Source organism: Bactrocera latifrons, unplaced genomic scaffold (assembly GCF_001853355.1).
Source record: "Bactrocera latifrons isolate USDA-ARS-PBARC rearing strain unplaced genomic scaffold, ASM185335v1 scaffold_71, whole genome shotgun sequence".
Lineage (NCBI taxonomy): Eukaryota > Metazoa > Arthropoda > Insecta > Diptera > Tephritidae > Bactrocera > Bactrocera latifrons.
This window is the reverse complement of record NW_017537390.1, coordinates 1,089,119-1,110,101: the sequence shown is the minus strand read 5'-3', so window position 1 is coordinate 1,110,101 and position 20,983 is coordinate 1,089,119. Positions and strand designations below refer to the sequence as shown.

Genomic DNA, 20,983 nt, shown 5'->3' with positions numbered 1-20,983 from the left:
AGTTTGACCCCACTCTAAGAACCAAGAAGTGCATGTGACCATCAAACTTAACCGAACTGAACTCAAAATCAAAGCAGCGGCTGACAAGGAAAGACAACTGAAAGGAAAATCACTTTTAGACGCCGAAACGCACGAACAGCATGAAAAGTGAAAAAAAAGGAAATTTTTTAAACGAAAAAAGTGAGAGGAAAATAGAATTGTCAAAAGCAAACATTGGCGAGTCGGCAGGTGGTGACACAAAAATGAAAAATGCAAATATGTTCGCGGCGAAAGCGCAAAAAAGTGCAAATAAAAAATGTGGAAAATTGTCAAAACCAAAATGACAATAACAAAACGAGAGCAATGCAAACGCGAAGGACAGGAAATGCGGTGAATAAATGCCCGGCAGCTGGTGGCTGTGTGCTTTGGCAAAATAAATAAACAAGATATGCAAATGCTCGACACAAAATGCGCAAACAGACAGGCACTCTAAGCGCGCACGAATGCAAATTTATACACAAACACACACACACGAACGAACGCACACAAAAGCATTTGCCAGGACAAGCGCTTGTAACCACTACTCGCAACAGCTCTCCAAGCACACAGGCAAACAATCACACATATGTATATGCACATAAGCACACACGCCAACACTTGCATGCAAACGACTATCGACACTTGTAAGAGTTGCCGGAAAAAAATACTCGTTTATATTTAGAATTCATACGCCCTGTTGACCTCCGAGAGTGCGCGTCAGTTGGCCGCAGGCAAAGGAGCGCTTTCCACTCCGCTGAACGCAGCGCCAAAATAGCGAAAAAAATATGCACCAACAACAAGAACGTAGCACTAATGTATGCATGCGGCATATTTTGTTAAAAAATTGTTGGAAAACCCACTGAACTGGTTGCTCGCCTTAGTAACCTGCCGCTTTCGCTCTATTTTTATCAATTTTTGTTTGCAATTTTTATCAGCCCAAAACGCTATCACGCGCCGACAAAGCGGCAAAGCGTTCGACCTATCAGTAGCAGAAGCCCGAGTTTTCAATGTGCCCGCCAAACTGCAATAATGCATAGTGACAGCTTCCTAACCGGCAGCGCTTGCCTGTGTCAGCGGCTTTGATGAAGGACACAAAGCGTGGAAAAAAATATTCATAGAAAACTGGGAGAAAGTGTGTTAGTGACTTGCGATAATTTGAATATTTCAGCAAAGGTCGCGCAATGTGATATCAGTCAAGGGTTTTTTGGACCTTTGTTGTTGCATTTGCTTCCACTGCTTGGTTTTTGTATTAAGCTAGACGATATTTCTACCATAGCAGCATGATTCAGCGGTATAAATGATTTTTTTTATATGGCGAATTGATTCAATGGTATCTGTTTATAGCAATTACTTGTCCACAGTGGCCAATGGAAAACCTCATATCTTGATATGATTCGGTCAGTTGTTCAATTATAGTTTCATTCCAATCAAAAGAAGATTTCATCATCATCTTTCCTCTATCATCTTAAACAACTTAGTAGCTAAGATTTATACCGTATCGCTCATGGAAGCACTGTAATGGAACAGTTATGCCATTTTTCTCTTTTTCACTAATCGTCATATCAAATTTTCTGAGCTCACCATGCTGACAAAACAGCGTACCATTTACAAAAATAAATATATTGTTTTCCAAAAGATTCGATCGGCTCTTGCTAATGTCGTTATAAGGATAAGAGATGCTTGAGCACGCATCAAAAATATGTTCCAGGAAGGAGAAAATCCGTCAAATTGTAAAAAAAAGAAAGACTCCTCAATGTGTTCAGTGGAATTGGCAACGAATCATTTATTATGAGCTACTTTTCAACTAAAGTTCCGAACCTTAATTTTCAACAATTGAAGTGTTTGAAGAAAATAACTGCACAGAATCGTCCAGCTTTGGCCAACAAGAAAGAAATTCTGTTGAAATGTGCACATATGTGGATAGAGACTCACCAAAAGCTTCATTAACTTGGTTCACCAACTTATAGTTCAGACTTGGCACCGAGTGACAAAAGAGCAACATTGAACAAATGAACAAATATAGCCATACCCTCCTTTATATCTCTTATTCCCTTTTTGTTGTGGTGTGGCACTGACACTTTGTCGACGATAAGGAAGAGATAATAGTAAAAGGCAACAATAAGCTGACAGTGACATGAGAGACTCGGTGACAAATTAACCTTAAAAAGGTAATTCATAAATGATGATGGTGGGAATGATAAGCTTGTTACCGACAGGTCTAAAATCATGTGCGGTTAGACACTACATAAATTCATAGTTCAGTACCGGAAATATTATCCAAGCAAGTCATTTAGAGTATTTACATATATTTATTTTAAAGATAACAGTACACATGGTCAGACGAAAGCATGCCCGACGAATGGAATTTAAGTGTGCTCTACCCAATCCACAACAAGGGATTCCCCAGAACTACCGTGGGATAAGTCTCCTTAACATCGCGTATAAGGTTCTATCGAGCCACATCATCAATGGAAAATCAACAACCGAGAAGATGTTGACCATGCGGCAACTGTTGAAAAAGCCCCTGAAAAGAGGATCGACACAGCTGCCTTTTTGCCGTTATGTCTGAATTTAGTATCCCCGCATAACTAATAGGACTATGTAAACTAACGATGACCACAACCAAAAGCTCCGTCAGGATCGGAAAGGACTTCTCCGAGGTGACTCGCTATGGTGCATTTTCTTCAGCCTTCTATAGAAAAAAAATCGAGAAGGTACTATCTTCTATGATGGTGTGCAGCTGCCGATGAAATTGGGCAAAAAAGTCTGGTACTGGTACTGAACGTGGGAAATAAATACCAACAATAACTTCAGCCACGAAATCCAACGCAGAATAACTCTTGTCAACAGGTGCTATTTCGGACTGTGTAGGCAATTGAAAAGTAACACCCTCTTTACACGAACGTAGACTAAATTCTAAAAGTCACGCACCATCCCCGTCTTGGTATATGGGGCATAGACATGGACGATGACAACATATTACGACTTTTCTAGGAAAGAGTACTGCGGAAGATAAAGTGAATAGTCGATGGAATGGTGAACAGTACGAAACAGCGACTACGCTCCAACTCTTAAAGTAGAAGCAGAGGAAGAGGAAAATCTCCACTCCTTTGGAAGGATCAAGTGCATAAGAGCTTGGCTTTAATTGGAATACCCAATTAGCGCCGAACAGCAAAAAAAGAAGAACATTATTCAAAAACGAACGATAATCTGTTCATCGAACACATGGAGCATGGAATCATATATAAAACGATCTTCTCTTAGAAAGTGTTCGTAAAATTTTTAATTCAAAAATTAATAAATAAAAATGTTGATATAATAACGTTAAATGGTAGCGTCGTGTTTCTGTATTTTGACATCTGCCAAGTATGACTTGATCATTTTAATGAAAACGATAGGATATTTGCAAAAGTCTGTTAAGTATAATTTTATGCAAGACTACTAATAACTATGTGCTAACACTACACTTTAAAACCCACTTATTCCGTTATTTTTTCAAAAACTGTTTCCTTTTTTTAATTATTTCGAATTCGAATTCTACAGAAAGAGTTATGCTTCTAAACTCAAAACAACTGTGTATTTTTTCAAAATAATATAAGAAAAATAATAAATTAGTTGCAGTACAATACTTTAAAGTATTGAGATAGCTTACTCATTAAATGAATAAAATAATAATTAAGTTATTTTAACACTATTTATAGTAAAAAACTTCTCAAAAATAACTACAAAATTTTCAATCTTTACTTACAGTCGACAACAGCTTTCAATTTGATGCAACAAGAGATCTACTCCGTGAGCTTGATGTGAATGACATCGTTTGGATTGGTTTAATGAGACCGCAAAGTTCCGACCGTTTTATGTGGTCGTAAGTACTGAAAATATATACCAAACAATGTGCTATGAACTAAATAATTTGTTTAAATGGATTTCTAAAAAACAAAAAAATCGTGTCTTATAAAACAAATTTACTATAATTGTTGACGTTTTGTTCGCCGTTGTGTCAACCAGCAAACCTAAAACCCAATTATTTATAATCTCTCAAATATTATTTTCCCGCCCGCTCTAAGTAAGATCGCATACGCGCAAGGAGTTGGCCAAGCAGAGAGTCCATCATGAGATGGATAACAGGTAGATGCCTGTGGAAAGCAGATTTCCACAGGCCCATTCATACCAAGGGTAGAAAGGTCGAATTTTGCCAAAGCGTAATTTCCGGACACCAAATTCCTCTAGTCATTGTATTTTTCCAAGTGTTGGAAGTAGACTGATACGCCGATAAGAACGAAAATGGTAACTGAACCTTTCAAGGAATTCAGGAGAGGAATAATAACACATAGCGAAATGGACCCTTTAGATTGAAAAAATTCTCCATCAACTGACTTATAATTCATTTATTCATTAATCACAATTTAAAGTTGTCAGTAATTATTGTTGCGATTGCGTTTTCAATTTTCATTTCCAACCAATCAATTCAGTTTAATTGATGTTGTTAATTATTTTCGCTTGCAATCTTTGGGTTACCTACTTTCCAAGTTCCATTTATCAACTGCATTTAAAGCAAATAGACAGCAGACACCAAAAAGAAAAATTAAACGAGTCAAACAAGCCAAGCACTCGAATCGAGTGCAGTCGCCATTCATCTTCTAACGGTGAATGAAACGCTAACCCAAATAAACAACACAAACACGTGCCAAGCATCGTTTAAAAGCGCATTGAAATCACACATATGCACTCTGCATGGGGATCGCGTGTGTGTGTTTGTTTGCGCTACGTGTTTACCAGGTCATGCCCCAGCCATTAAGGCTTACGAGTGAAATACGCTGAAACGCCTAAAAGCATTGCAGTTTCTAAGCGCCGCCATTGCAATGAGGTTTCATACAATACGCTGTCCGCCTAAAAGTAGACCGCAATTTATGTGTTTTCTAATAGCAACGCACATACAGCCACACATACTTTCATGTAGTGGTGTAGCACCCAGTTACAACGGTGCATTTGCAGTGTTTGCTGATGAACTTTACAACTTTCTCGCTCTTCCCCCACCTACACCGCCTGCACTTAAATATACGTTCTCTTTACATTTAGTAATTCCCGTCCACTGGTCACCGACACTGGCTACTGGGCTGAATCGCTGCCACTAATGGATGCACCATTATGCGCCGTTATCGATCCCATACGCGATTATCGCTGGCATGCGTTGCGTTGCGGCGGACCTGAGACCGCATCGTTCCTCTGCGAAATGCCGGGTAAGTAGATGTTATGCCGTATTGAGTGATGTTTTTTGGTCTTTGATTTCTCAGTAATGAATGTTCACAGTGAAAATATAAATCTCTTTTAATTTATTATTTGCTTGTCTTCTCCATTTCTTTGTTTTCGTTTTATGCGATTTCAGTGCCTTCTTGGGCTGATTCTTGCATACTCAAGGATATGCCGAATCTTACCATGCAGTACATGGCCGACACTGCAAGCATTGAGTTGATACGCAACTGCGCCGAGGAGGGTCTGCTGAAGCAGTCGTGCAAGGGGAAACAGGTAAGTGAGTGGAGAGATCCATTGAAAGAGAAATATTAAGGTCCAAAACCACAATACTCAAAAATGTTCTTTAAATTTGGTATTTGCTTCTGACATAAAGACAGTTAGTGAATTTGCACGCGGGAAAAATAACTTGTAACTTGTTATTGAGAAACTTGTCAGCTTTTTAGTCCCACGTCTAGAGCTGCGTTGATGGAAGGCGCAATATTTCTTGGTAGAAATGAAATTATACTTTTTGATGTCTATATAAATTGGACGTAACCCTTTCTGAGACCTTTCGAATCTCATTTCTAAGTATAAATTTGTCCTAACTTCCATTTCCAACATTTCCAAAGAAAAAAATACCCGACAAGCTGAAAAGGACAAGAAAACACTACAACTTCTGCATTAAAATTGTTGGAGTTTTTGAAGTTTTCCCGTTCCCAGAGCTCAAATGAGTCTTCGCTGGAAAGATATTGCCAAGACTTAGGCAAATTTTAAAGCAACATACTCATAACCCTTCAAAATTAGTGTCGAAAAGTTGAACTTCTGTAACACAACACCGATTTTTCAGCCCATCTGTTACACCAAGGCCTTAGAACGACTAAACCATAACAAGATAAGTCCTTAAAAAACCAGCACTAAACTGCACAAATAATCCTTTTCATTTCAATTTTATTCTGTTCGCAATTCAGCTCTGTTAACGTCTACAACATTCCCGAGAAAACTATGGTAAAAAATACGATATTTTCCTCTATCGTTGTCTAACAGAAATGAGTTGAATCGAATCTTAAGCATCTCATAATTAAACTTCTCTCTGATCGAACAATCGGGACGGAGTGGTTTAGAGTCGAGCCGGCCCTAAAGAGGAATTTCTCTCGCCACTTCTCCGCATCGTTGTTGTCAATGATCTTCTTGAAAGCTTGATGAAGTCGGCTCCTGGATACTTGCTTACACAGACAATTTAGCTCTCATGGTTAAGGGAAATTTTCTGTATACCGTGAAATAATTAACTTATGGATACCTTAGTGTCGTAAAGTATAGTAAGTCAAAAGGACGACTGAAAACGGCCTCTCCATAAATCATAGACAAGCAAAACCGAACTAGTTTTATTTACAAGGAAGTACAAAACAACGGCAGGACATCAACCATCAATGGAAAAAATGCGTATTCGGATTTTTGACATAGTTAAATGCCTAGGGTTCATCCTGGACAGTAAGGCAGGTGGGGCTCTAACTAAAACTGTTTCTTTGGTTCAATGAAACCAAAGTTAAGCCTATAATGTTCTAAGGAAATTTGGTTTGATTGAAGAAGCTGGACCAAACTACTCTCCAGAAAAAATTGGCGCGTGTTCAACGGGCTGTCCTCATCAGTATTTGTGGTGTACTTCGAACCACACCAACAAAGGCACTGAATGTCTTGTTGCAAGTAGCACCGAAATTCATGACTGCGAAAGTTGCCCTTTGAATCAGATATGGAAACTTAGTTGACTGTGATGTGGTCACTTTCGAATTCTCGCACACTTTGATTTCGTTTCAAAAGCCTAAATATGTTTTAAACCAATTTAAATACCAATTTTTAGACTCAGCTTGCGAATCTTAAAAAATTTATTTACTTCTTAAAGAATTACAAACAGAAACTCTTCACAAGTTTCGAGAAAGTTTTTGAAAAGGCTCCATATTGCTTCTTTGATCGAACACCTTAAAGGGTTGTCATTTTCATCTGCAAAACCTTCACAAACTAATAATACCTTTACCCTAAATGAACTAAAGTCTTCGCAATTCGGGCAATGCTAATCGCAAGATATCTCATACTTTTATCACTTTCTTCCACAGGACCGCGATCGCGCACTACGTGAACTGATCTGTCCCCGAGAGCGTCTCGAAGCGCAACGCATCAATGACATAACTAATTCTCACTTCAAATCGCTACAAATAATTAACAGTATACGCACAGACAACAACGAGAATAATGACATTGAACTGCTACCGCTAGGAGAAACATCGTACGGCTCTGCCAGCAGCAGCGACATCTCTGAACAAGTGCCAACGGAGAAGAATACCGTACAGCGCCTGATTGAACAATTCAATGTGGACGATCTGATGCAGGCCGATGAGGCAGCAGTGCCGATGAGCATTTATCACATACCCGGTGAGATCCCCAAACCAGTGAAGAAAGCCGCAAAGAAAGTGATCATAACAAATGGTGGGGAATACCAAAAGAAGATTCCTGCACAGAAATATGATGAGGGTAGCATTCAGTTGCCACCACCAACACCCAAACCAAAAAAGCAACAACAGTTGTTGGCACTCGAAGACATGATGATGGGCGATCAGCCACAACAAAGCGGCGAACCTGAAATGTTGGAGCATATGGGACCTGAAGATGATGAAGTTTCGAATGAAATAATGGAACCGCTGCCACATAAGAAGAAGGTGTTACCACAGGATTTGCGAACAATGACACCCATAACCGAGAAGTCTTCGGACGAGATGATAAGCAGAGAAAAACCAGCGCACAAGGCTGAGAGAATGCCAACATTCGAAACTACGTCAGCGCCAACTACAACTACTAGCAGTAGTACTACATTAGCGCCCACAACAACGACTACTACAACTATTACCACCACAACAACCTCTACAACAGCAGCAGCGTCATCAAGTGCGGCTAGCAGTACTACAATTCCAGACTTTGTTTCATCCACAACTGCCACAGAAGTGAAAATTTCAACAGCAGAAACTACCCAAGAACCTGCCGCAGCTACCACCCTACATGCTTCCAGTGCCACATCTGCGCATACAATCGAGTCCGAGACTCTTACTCACTCTTCCTCCACATCGTCCAGCAGCTCGGTAACAACACATGCGGCACCTAAATCCATTGATGTCGAAGATACTGAATCTCTTTCGAATATCGGTCATCCCATGCATCCACAACAGCAGCACGCTAATAGTAAATTCGAAGAGTTACCACATCCTCATGTGAAGGAATTAGCAGACAATTCGCATTTTATACCGCCAATGTTGTTGGTGAAGTCGCATTATGTACCCCCGCCGAAGCACAATGAACACGAACATCACAGCGGTAGTTCGAATGTGGGATCCGCTGCTCATGATGGACGTGGAGATATTCACGTGACTACAGGTAAGTTTGAAGTTAGTTCGGTGGGATGTCTGTGATTTAGGTCTTGACCTCCAAAACGGAGGACATTCAAGAAGGATGTATTGAGTTGTTTCCACCTAATCTGCTTTCATACAGCTTATGCAGATGGCGTCTGGTAAAATTCCCAACTCAACAGCATGAAAGCTAATAGATCAATGACCTCATAAAAAACCCACAACTAGGGCGAGACTAGACTGATGGCAAGAATCTCTCTAGAGCTCTTGCTCTTGACCCAGCTCTATCCGCTATCTAGTAACACAAGTGGATTCGGAGACACCGACCCGCTCTCATTCTACCGATAAGGGTTCTAAGGTGACTTTCCTTGCTGACTCATCAGCTTTGCAATTTCCTGGAATTTGCGAAGACACTCGGTGCTATTGATAGCGAGGTTATGCACTCCTCGACTAACCCTGAACGCACTGTTAATGACTTCAAGGCCAGTATCGCGTGAATGGTTTCTCTAAAGAAGGCCGCATACCAGAGTAGTAGATCTACTGCGACCTCAACGGCTGCAAACTTGACTTGGAAGACCCTGAAATAGTCATGGAAGTCTGAAGCTGGAGTTGATAGTAAGCTTCTGAGAGTAAATCCCTCTACTCATCTTCGCTCAAGCTTTGACCCATCCGTAAAGAAGGATGGGACACTTCCAAAGGATTCTTTCCACCCACAACTCCCTCGCCAATATATGGCCGTATTGCTAGTCTCTGAATTTTGGGTCGACATTTAAAGAAAATAAAGTTAAAAGGAGGTAACAGAGCTTTACTTGCAAATGGCCTGATCAAGCTTCGAAGATAAAATATGACTCTCTGAGATATTATTGGCCAGCTAACTCTCCATAATCGCAGATATGGCAACCAAGACCATTGTAGAAAAAGAAAGCAGCGCGGTCCTTTTTCTTTTTCATTTTAAGTATTGGGGTTTGGGTTTCTGGATGCCAGTTTAAAATATAATCACCAGAAATTCCAAAGGCAATGAGCGCGCAAGAAAAAGTCAGTGTTGTTCCTCCTACATCTGATTGGGAACGAGTTGAGTCTAAGTTTTCTCCTTCGATGGACCGCTGGCCCTTTGGGGTCAAATGAAATTCATTATATCCAACTGAATTAATCTAACCACCATCCTTTTGTGTTCATCTGTTATACTCAAGGCAAACCGATTGAGGGTACAGTACACTCCAGCAGCACAAGCAACTACACGCCCACAGAAACAACACACAGTCACACAATGGCCGAGAAAAGTGCTGAAACTGACGTTGAGACGATGACCACAATAACGGTGACCGCCACAATGGCAGCAATAAAAGCGGCAACAACAAAAACAACAACAGCAGCACCGGCAGCATCCGAGACAACCACCAACATTGATGGATTGACAGGCGAGGCGATCGATAAATCCACATTACCAGCTCAGCTAACCGCTCAGATAATTGACAGCACGAGTGCGGCAAAGACAAATCAGCACCAACCACAACAAAAACAACAACAACAACAGAAAGACAATGACAAGCCGAATAATATGAAGAGACAAGCGCAAGCTGCCAGCGAAGAAGACGAAATTACGGAGAAAATTGAAAATGCCAAAGAAGTTGTTGTCGAGCGAACAACAACAGCAACAAAATCTGAAGAAACAACAACTACAACAGCGCCAATAACAACAGTGGCTGCCAACGTTAACAAGCAGCATGCAACAGCAACAGCCGAAACAATAACAACAACTGTAAAAGCACCAGCAACAACAACAACAAAAACTGATGACAACGCTTCAAGACATGAAATTGAGAAGCCAGTAAAGCGGGGCCCACAAACAAAAGAAATGTCCATGCTGACAACTAATGTTGGTACAGAAGACATGCCAGCAACCACAACAAAAACTATTACTACTACAACCAGTAAGCCAACAACAGCGCAGACGGATAAGTTGCACACAATAAAACCCGCAACCGCAACACAAAAGCCACCGCAGCAAGAGTCAACCAAAACAACAACAGCAGCAACAACAATAGCTGAAGGCATACTGCGAAACAATGACAATGCCGAAAATGTACGTCCTTCATCACAATCAATCTTGGCCACAGCTGATGCCGCTACCAACGCTCCAACTGCTTCCTCCGCAGCTTCCGCTTTCACTTCCGCAGCAACTGTCACACCGTCAACACACACAATTACAATAACAACTGCATGCAGCAGTGACACATATTTAGATGCGACAACCGCCGACACCTTGGATGCGAGCTCAACAACCGAAGACACCGCCGCCGGCAAGAAGCTGACGCGTGTACATCGCACTTGCCAGCCACGCATCGAAAAGACACTGACACACAAGGGCAAGCACACGAAGCATCATGCTGTACACACCATTGAGCCGCCGACACCGACGCGCAACTTTCTGAAGGAGGAGACCGAGACGCCGCCCTACAAGCCCAATCGCCATCGCGTGCTGACCAAACCGGAAACTGTCAGCTATTTCAAGAAGATTCTAGGTTAAGCGGACTATGTGCGTTGAATGAGGGAGTGCTGAGGGCGGGATGATCATATGAGGTAACACAAGTACGAGGTAAGAAGTTTGAAGGGTTGAGTTCTCCCGCATATGAGGCGAAACAAAAACAAAACCGAGTAAAATATATTTACTTAAAACGCAGCTAACTAAGTTTGTAGTTAAGATTAAAAAACAAAGTGAAACGCGGACTAAGGCGGAGATAATAGTTGTTTGCGAGGCATAGCATAGCTTAGGCTGAGAAAACACAAAGATATGTAGAGGCAGATAATAATTGTTGCAAACGTCACGCAGCTTAACAACTCGGATTTAAATGACAAAGTAAGCGGCTAAAGCATAAAAAAGGGAAAATTATAGCATGTCAATTTGGGAGATAAGAAAATGGTTTATGAGTTATAAATTGGTCACAACAGAGCTCTTACAGGCCAAAGGTAACGTTTGTTGACCCGAGAGTTGTGCTCGTGTTTAATATTAAGGTCATTAAAATGCATAAATATCAAAGGTGAGCAGGGTATAAGCAGAAGGTTTACATTGATGTATGTAAATTTCGATGAAGGCCAAAATAGTTGAGTATCATTGCATAGGTTTACACAAACTACTACACATACACAGAAACACAGAAAACAAAAAACAAAATAAAAAGTAAAAAAAAAAAAAATAATAATTACATACAAATAAGCCAACACCAAAGCCATGGATATGATGTTATACATTTTTAATGTTTTATTATTAATATAGATTTACTACATAAGCCGAGAAAGTTAAAACGTTTCATAGTTCGTTCTACAGATAACTAATTTTGTGTGCCAACGCCACGCCAGGTAATCTACTGGGTAAAATATAGACCAGCTTAACTCGTATGTTCACTGATCGCAACTGAGCTTAGAGTCAACAGCAGGTTAGAACTCTGATAGGTACATATATATCATAAGGAGTCCAATGAGCTCCTTTCTTCCATGTAAACTATGTCAAAACTATACCTCACAGGAATTACTGGGACACAAGCCAATGAACTACATTTCACTGATGTTTTTCCCAAATGATGGATTAAACCAACAATGGGAACATCTTACTTCTCTACTTTAGTGACTTGAAATCTCAGCGTCTCTTCCACAATATACAGCTATCACAAGCATTACATAAATACAAAACAGTAAATTGTGAACTTAGTCTGGCACTATCCACCTTTCTTTGGCAAAATTTGACACACGCAAACCATTACTGACAATTCGATGCTCTTCATCCGACTGTATGTAAAGTAATAATGGGAATGTTTCGAGAAAATCGGTGCAGATTTTAAGCTGTGCTAATTCACGCTAAATTAGTCGTAAGCCTTTTTCAGTCTTAAATACTCTCTTATTCCCTTCTCCCTCATAATGAATCTTCGTTTCGTTAATTGACAAGAACTCGATAAATCATATGAATTCTCATTGTTACAACATAGACAAAGTATCCAACAAGCTTGTATATCGATCGTTTCAAGTTAGATTTGTCCAGGACTATTCCAAAGCTAAAGGATGTTTTATTTAGATAAAGTAAACATATATAACTTAATGTTATGGTCCAGACTTTAGCTTAGTTTTAAAAATAAGGGTCTGCCATTATGTGTCTAAGAATTATTTGGGCCAATGGACCACCGCAGCTAGCTCGTATAAAATCCACCTAGTCAAAACTTTCAGCCAATTTTTGCAGCAATGGGGGCCTCATGTAAGCAATATTGCGCCGAATATTCTATTCTTAAGAATAAATCTATTGAAGCTTTTAGACAAGCGACTTCACAAAACCGACATGCGCGTAATATTGAAGTTCACGCCTCAACCATTGACTGTTTCTCGGCCATACGCTATAGCGTGTAACATTTTTGACGGCTAGATTCTTGAAGAGATATAGACCAATGATTCCCTCAGCCCATTTAACACACCGTTCTGTTTAAATTTTGAACGAGTTGGATTTTCTAAGTCCGCACAACAAGACTCATTCGGTTCTTCGAAACTCTTCTCCAAAATAGCTTTGTCAAAAGGAGAACTCCGAGAAAAGTATTGCCGAATTGAACACCAAACACTTTTTAGAACATTACTAAAAAGTTTTCACCATGAGACAGTAGTTATAAAGAGTCGCGGAGATCGGAAAGGTGTTCGCGACATTAAGCGACATTCGTTAGACATTTTTATGCCTATTCTGATTCTAATTTGGATATCGTGGTTGAAGTATTTATCGATGATGTTAATAGTTTTTAAATCAAAGATTTTTCAGAGTACTATATTATGATTGTAGACAATGATGTCAAGAACTTGACTACAGCCATTAGAAGGGAGGGTGTTTTAAGACGAGAAACATTTGGCAAAAGAAAATCTAGCAAAATCGGACTTACGACATTAGATTAAACCTATTAGAGATCGTTTTTGGAATCAAAGCTGAAGAGGATTCATTATCCCGTTTACTTGACAGTTAGGTCGGGACCTGCATTTTCATCCGACCAAGGACTGTCAATTCAGTAGAAATCTGGCGCTACAAAAACAAGAGCTAATTGTCAATACTCTTGAAGCAAACATCTAGATGATATTTTAAACATTTTTTTTATTATTATGAAACTTAGACCTTGCGACATAAAATTAACTGTTTTTAGGGCAACACTTGATTATAGTCGGTTCAAATATATCGGTTCATTCGAAGCGAAGAAATTAAAAATATTTTTAAACTTTAATAGCGTAATGAAGTATGAATTCTTGTCTCTAGATCAAACGTTCAATAAGAAGTACAACCCACAAGTTCAACGACCAAAACCTTCTCAATGGAGGTATTCTTCGAACCTTTCTTAATTGTCTTCCCAAAGCAGATTGGGGTAGTGTAATGTACATCTTGGATGACATATGTTTTTTGTAAAGTATGTATCTATATGGGAATGGTTTTGTGAGTATCAACCATTACAAAATATTTTTAATACCGTTATAGGGAACATTACGCCAATAATTACATACATATTTGATAATAATAAAAGTCAAGCTTTGCATATGACAACTGTGACCACAAAGCACATATAATATTTAAAATATTTAAAGTATTAATAAATTACAAGCAGATTACTTGGCGTAATTGGCAATGGCAAACAATCTATCTATATATATATATATTATAAAACAGTATGTTTACTGAGCATTTCTAATTGCAATTAAATATTTTACAGTTGGAAATAATGGCATTTTAATTTTCGAATAACAACAAAAGCAAGTAATGAATGTATGAATATTAATATACAAAAAACCAACAACAAAAGCATTAAATAATCAAATAAAAAAGTTAGCAAACAAAGTTTTGCGCAAAACTAAAAGCGCACAAATAAAAAAGAACAACAATAACAAAAACGAAAACACACACCCAGACACGCATAAAAACATGTATGTGAGACAGAGTATAAAAGAGGAAAAGCAAAAACAAAAACAAATTTTATTACTCATTATGTACAATTAAAACCAAAAATTAATATTAAGTCGTTTTTAAATTGATTAAACCCAACAAAAACAACAAGAAAAAACCGTGCGTTTATGCGTGCATTTAAATGGTTTTTGTGTTTAGCGGTAAAAAAAAAGTAAAAGTAATAACAAAAACAACATGGAAGAAGCAGGAGCACACACAAAAACGCATTTGAAATTTTCGAGTCTGGTAATAATTCCAACAACAAAACAATATGTTTAAAAAATAAAATTAATTAATGAATAGTAAATGATTATGAACAGTTATTAAGCCAACATTGTGTAAGCGAGACGCATATGAGCTAGCGAGTGTGCTTGAGAGCGCTTATTCAGAGTGTGTGTGTGTGTGTGGGTAAGCAAAAAATTGCAAGCGCGTATAATAGAAAGCTTAATAGTCTGCTAAAAGCTGGCGGGAGCTGTAGACGCAACAAGCAAAACACATACACACGCTCTTAAAAAGCACACCCACACACACATGAATATGCTTAATAATGCGGAGACAGGGTGGTGCATTTGCAACAGAGTATTTCCAACATATTTAGATTGCCGTCAACAATAATTAAAATTAAAAAACACAAAAACATATAAAAGCAAAATAATGAAAGTTTTCACAAATGAATATCTGTTGTGTAAACAAAGCAAAACAACAGCAACAACAACAACCAGATCCATAGTAATGAAAAACAATAGTACTTGTGAATTGGTATTACAAAAAAGAACAAAAAAAATTATACCGTAAGATTAAATGGAATTTAATAAAAATTAAAGAAACAATAAAATTTAAAAAAAATCCTAGAAAATCGTTTTATTTACTAAAGTTAATTGTTAAATAAGCTGACAAAGGTGTAAATCACATTTGCAGTGAGTGCTATTGAAATAGTAAGTATTTCAATGAGTGTAAGTAAGACTTTTTCATTTAAAATTCGAGCTGAAATCCTATTAGGAATATTTTTTTTTTTTAACTTGGTATGACTGTCAGAAACACAGAAAAATAATCATTAGTGTTTCTATACGCTTGTCTCTCTGAAGTTTGTACATAAAGGGTATTCGACAATTTTTACGATGTTTTAAATTATTTCATAAGGAAGTTAACTTGCAATTTGGTACCAACGCGTCCAGAATGTTAGAAAAGGTTTTCGGTCATAATTGCTTGTCGCGTGCAAGTGTGTTTGATTGGTTCAAGTTATTCAAAGAGGGTATGAAAAAGTTACTCATACGTAACACAAGTTGTTTCGCTCACAATGATATATTTCATATGGATTTAAGGGGTGATCCAGTTTAAGGTTTCCTACTTTTTTCAAGAAAAAACACAGAAATATCAAATTTAATGAGGAATGTTTATTATCATTCAAAAGCACATTATTTGGCATTTAATTTTTGATGATTTTCTCTTTCAAATGTTGTCTGCGGCCACGGGGCTTCGGAACGACTGACTGGATTCGGTAGAGAGCGTTCCAAGCTAACGAACGAGCGGCTGCACAGTTGTCTACGAACGCAAACATTTTCGCGCGACGTGTTTCTGTGAGTGATGTAAGCCGAAAATGCAGCGTTCGTTAGAGCAGGGGTAAGCGATTAAATTCTGTATGGAATTCGGTAAATCTGCGACAGAGACGTTTGATATGATCAAGCAGGCTAACACAGAATTTGCTGTAGCAAGAAGTGCTGTGTTTCGGTCGCACCAGGTCTTTTTGGAAGGCTGGAAAGCAGTCGCTGATGAAGACCGTGTTGAGAGACCTGCGACTACTTCGACAAACACCGACAAGTATTCGTTTAGTTGCCCAGATGTTAAGTTTCTCAAAATTTGTGGTTCGTAACATTCTGACGAAGCACTCGAATATGCGCAAGGTCAGGGCGAAGATGGTCCCAAAAGTGTTCACTGACGACCAGAAATTGCGACGAGTGGAAGAGAGCCAAAAAAATTTGAACATGTGTGAAAGTGACCCCCAATTTTTGAATAACATAATCAGAGGTGACAAGTCATGGATCTTTGAATATGATCCCGAGACAAGGTCGATGATAGGCAAGCATTTTGAGACGTCAGGGGGATCCAAGCAGCTTGCTCCTCGGTTCTCAAGGCTATTCCGGGGAATGTCTTCCGTGATGCCTTCAATGCTTGGAAAACGCGCTGGCAGCACTGCATCGACGCAGAAGAAGCCTATTTTGAAAGGTTTTAACTTTCCGGACAAACCCTGTATGTCTCAAAATATCCATCCATTGAGTTCAATTGTCGATGACTTTAGACTTTACATATCCCCACAGGGAAGAGTCTGACGGTGAGATATCACACGACCTTAATGGCCAATCTGCTCAGCATAATATTTTCTCAATAAATCCATTGATTGATGTTGAAAGACATTGTCGCCAAGATCACGAACTTCAATTTCAGGCATCAAATAGTTGGTTATCATGGCGCGATAATGGTCACCATTGACGGTTTCAAAAACACAAACCACACCAAACCAAGTTTTGTTCTTGATAAAATGGCCGGTCTTGAATCTCCTAAGGTTGCTTTTCGTCCCAAATGCGGAAATTTTTCTTGTTTATATACCGATAGAGCCAAAAATGAGAATCATCGCTGAACTAAATTTGGCTCGAAAAGGTCGAATCTTCTTCTTGGAACCTTTTAAGAGCTCAGCGGCTTCAGTTTTTGCACAAGTTGTGTTCTGTCGAAATGCTCGAACGAGTCATCGAAAATCGAACTCAGCAGATGCACCATCTGAGACGTAGCCGCGTCCAACATTTAAAAAGGGTAATCTTCAAAAAATAAATGCGAAAAAATTTTCCATCGAATGATCCGTATAAAATTTGAGGTTTCTGTGTATTTTTCTTTAAAAAGTAGAGAACCTCGAAATGGTTCACCTTTTATATTTACACTAAGGGGATATTAAAGTCTAAATGTCCGAGACTAAACTTCTTTAAATCTGAAGACGAAACAGAGAATAAAGAAAATAGAAATGTGATTCTTTTTATAAAATTTAATTTTTTTTAGCAGTTTTATCAGGATCTCACCAAACCTTAAAAATCTATACTTTCAGTTTTGTAAAAATCTTAAGAAATTTTGGATTGCTTGAATCTAGAAGATGTCTGCAAATTCATTTTAAATCATCATCAAATGAATGAAGATGACATTCTCTATATAAGTATGACCACATTTAATGGGATCGTATTGTGAATAGGACCATTATATTATAAATAGTGAGCAACTATGAAAGATACAAGAGATTCATTTACATCTATTGCAATCAAAGTTCAGCGTTTTTTACAGAAGCGGTATATCATACCAACAGTATTGTAGCACTTAATTCAAAGAGAAATCTACCGCTAGTTATAAGCGCTGCGATGTTACGGGGATAATTACTGACTTATTACAACCTTACGGATATTGATTGTGCTTTTGTAATCATTCACATTAATTACAATAATAAAACCCAATTATTTAACCAGCCCATCAATTATAGCACAACTCTGCAGGTTGCAGCAGACCCAACCACGCCTTAAATAAGCGCCTGCCAACGTGTGCAGCAGTGTTATCCAACAAACACTTTCAAACATTGCTGCGGATACACCCGCATACCTATACTCACACAACCCTGCCATCATGCACCCAACGTTGACTTTACAATTCAATTACTTTAATAGAACTGTCTGACTGCACCGCACCCTCTGTATATGCATGTAGATGTGTCTGTATGTAGATATTTCGTGATTACTGTCGTTCGGTCAATAATTGAAATTGAATTGAAACTTGTATTGAAATTGCATTAAATATGCGCACAAAGGGTCACTGATGACCCAAAAATAACACAAAAAGCTTCATAGAAACTCAGAGAATAAATCAGACGAGCGGAAAGTAAAGGGGGGGTTTAAATAAATGGAAAGCAAACAAACAGTAATTGTCAAGCGCTTGAGTTATAAATAAACAACGATTGAGCTCGAAACAAAAAAGTTGCTATAAATTGACAAGGAAAAGGAAAAAAATTTAGAAGAAAATCAGCATAATAATGAGCAGCAGAAAAAACATAGCCACTGCTTATGGTTTGCTGTGGCGTACATAACAAGGAAAACGTAGTGAAGGGAAATAGTTCATTTTTTTTTTTTTAATTTTCCACACTTATAAACAAACCGCAAGAATTATATTTTTATGCTTTGGTAACATATTGAACAGGGTATATGAACTTTTTCAGTGTTGTAACTGCTTAAATTATCTAAATGGCAAGAGTTTACTAATAAGGTTATACAATGGGCTCACATGAAAATCGACCAATAGACTTCATTTTCCTTTTTATTGCAATCAAATAAATTTTTTAGTCTAACTACATAAAACTCGCTAACTTTATCATCATTACCAGAGGTGAATGAACAATAGCATGAGTTAAGTTTTCGATGACTTCACAATTTTCAAAAATGCTTTTTATCACTGATATGGAAAATAAAAATATTTATCAATCGAGTCCTAGTCAAGTTTTCGCTTAAAGTAAAATCCTTTCTATGTCGACTTTGATCGCCTATAAAAGTCTAGGTCCGTGCAGGCAAAACAAAACGGAATTCGTAACAGAACGTAAAAAAGTTTGAGCTATTAGATGCTCATTGTGGGCTACAACATAGCAGGGTTCAAAGGTATGATCAACTTCTCCCAGGACAAATTCCGTCACCTTGTCGCGCTCTACACCGGTTTACTGGAGACTGAAGAAACACTTATTCAACAAGGTCAACCGAAAGCTCTAGTACATATGCTTCTAGACTACAACTTGTAAAGCCAGGACGAAAGCCGTTGGAACCATTTATCTGGATAGATCTGACATAACCTTTGGGAATATATGTGGGGTAGGAGAGGGCGCAATATAACCTAGATCACGGAGCAAAACTCATCTTATCTCTGTACTAATAAGTGCGCAACTTATTTATTCATTAATGAAAATGTAATTTCGTTGAAAGGTAATGGTTACAATTGAATTATTGGAGCTTTCGCCCAGCTTTATGGCAAAGCGTTAATACTATTACAGGAAAACTGAGACGCTGTCCAAGACACAAACCATTTTTCGATATCCTCTTGTGAGTGGAAGTACTTCTGAGCCAGACCATGTGACTCCGTATACAATCCTCTATAAATTTGTACTTAGAGTCATAATTCATACAATGAAATTCAATTACTACAATATCAATGGTCCTGTCACTTGAAAGAAATGCAACCATAAATTCTCTAAGTCCAATTAATTTGCTATACTCATAATTGGCATTAAGCTGGGTAATAATTCACCGCATAACAAAGAACAAAAAGGAAGCGTGGAAATTTTGTGAACAAGAAAAATTGCAAACACAACAAAATGGAGACAAATAAAAATAAAAAAAGAACATTTGTATTAAATTGTAAACGGGAAAAGAAAATTATGTCAACATATTTTTAGTTAAATGATCAGGCATTAGTAAGCTTATATAAAAGCAGAAATTAATTTTACTTCAACTCCAAAAAGAGAGTATATGACCTTATTAGAATGGTGTAACTTTATGTTAATATTACACATATATTTATTAAATTCTTAAAATATTTAAAAATGTTTTTACATTCTACTGGAATGGCTCAATATTCATTCTGCATAAATATTCAAAATAAACAGCTTCAAACACATGACGGTAAAAATCTACACATGTATCAATGATTTTTAATTAACCCTGTGTTTACGAGAAAATGCTTAATTCGTTTTAAATCAACTCCGGAAACTTACAAGAGTTTCTACTATAAATATTACTAATACATATACATACATATAGGTACTCATAACCCATTCAGGCAATGCCATGCAGTTGACATTATACAGAAGAAGCACATACTATATTTCGATATTCATTACGATTAAATTGCATAATATGTTTTTATACCGGAGGTTAATCCATTTTTCGGCTTTAAAGCAACAAGCAAATAATAAATAATTTACAAATGGACACAGTTGTCAGAAATGTATAATTATTCTTCTGGTATAACGGGGCGTATGAGTAATGACATTTGTACAACCGAAAAAAAGGTGACATTTGAATTTAAACTGCGCGTGTCGAAGGATTTGGAGAATTTTTTTTTTAGGTTGGTAGTACTGTCGGTCACATTTATGTCAAATTTCATGTCCAAATATTCATTAGTGTTTGAGATACGTGTCGTTTTGTGAACTGCTAAAAGTGAGTTTTTCGTTTTTTGCTATGTCGAAATTTGTTGAGCAAAGAATTTGCATTAAATCATCACTTCGCCAAAAACTCAACCCATATCGTTCGGCAACCACCGTATTTACCTGATCTGGCGCCGTGAGACTTCTGGCTGTTCACTAAGCTCAAAAGACCGCTCCGGGGAC

The 20,983-nt window shown here is 38.1% G+C and overlaps 1 protein-coding gene across 3 annotated transcripts in view; it reads left to right on the top strand.

Annotated features, from left to right (window-relative positions):
- Positions 1-12,571, top strand: part of LOC108976004 (mucin-5AC) — a 119,593-nt gene extending 107,022 nt beyond the window's left edge. For all 3 annotated transcript variants that reach the window (XM_018944874.1, XM_018944872.1, XM_018944873.1), the window contains exons 4-8: positions 3,769-3,883; positions 5,098-5,258; positions 5,405-5,544; positions 7,359-8,667; positions 9,830-12,571. In XM_018944874.1, the coding sequence (XP_018800419.1) occupies positions 3,769-3,883; positions 5,098-5,258; positions 5,405-5,544; positions 7,359-8,667; positions 9,830-11,166 (3,062 nt within the window). In that variant the 3' untranslated portion in view covers positions 11,167-12,571. The remainder of the gene's footprint in view (positions 1-3,768; positions 3,884-5,097; positions 5,259-5,404; positions 5,545-7,358; positions 8,668-9,829) is intronic.
- Positions 12,572-20,983: the final 8,412 nt, after the last annotated feature.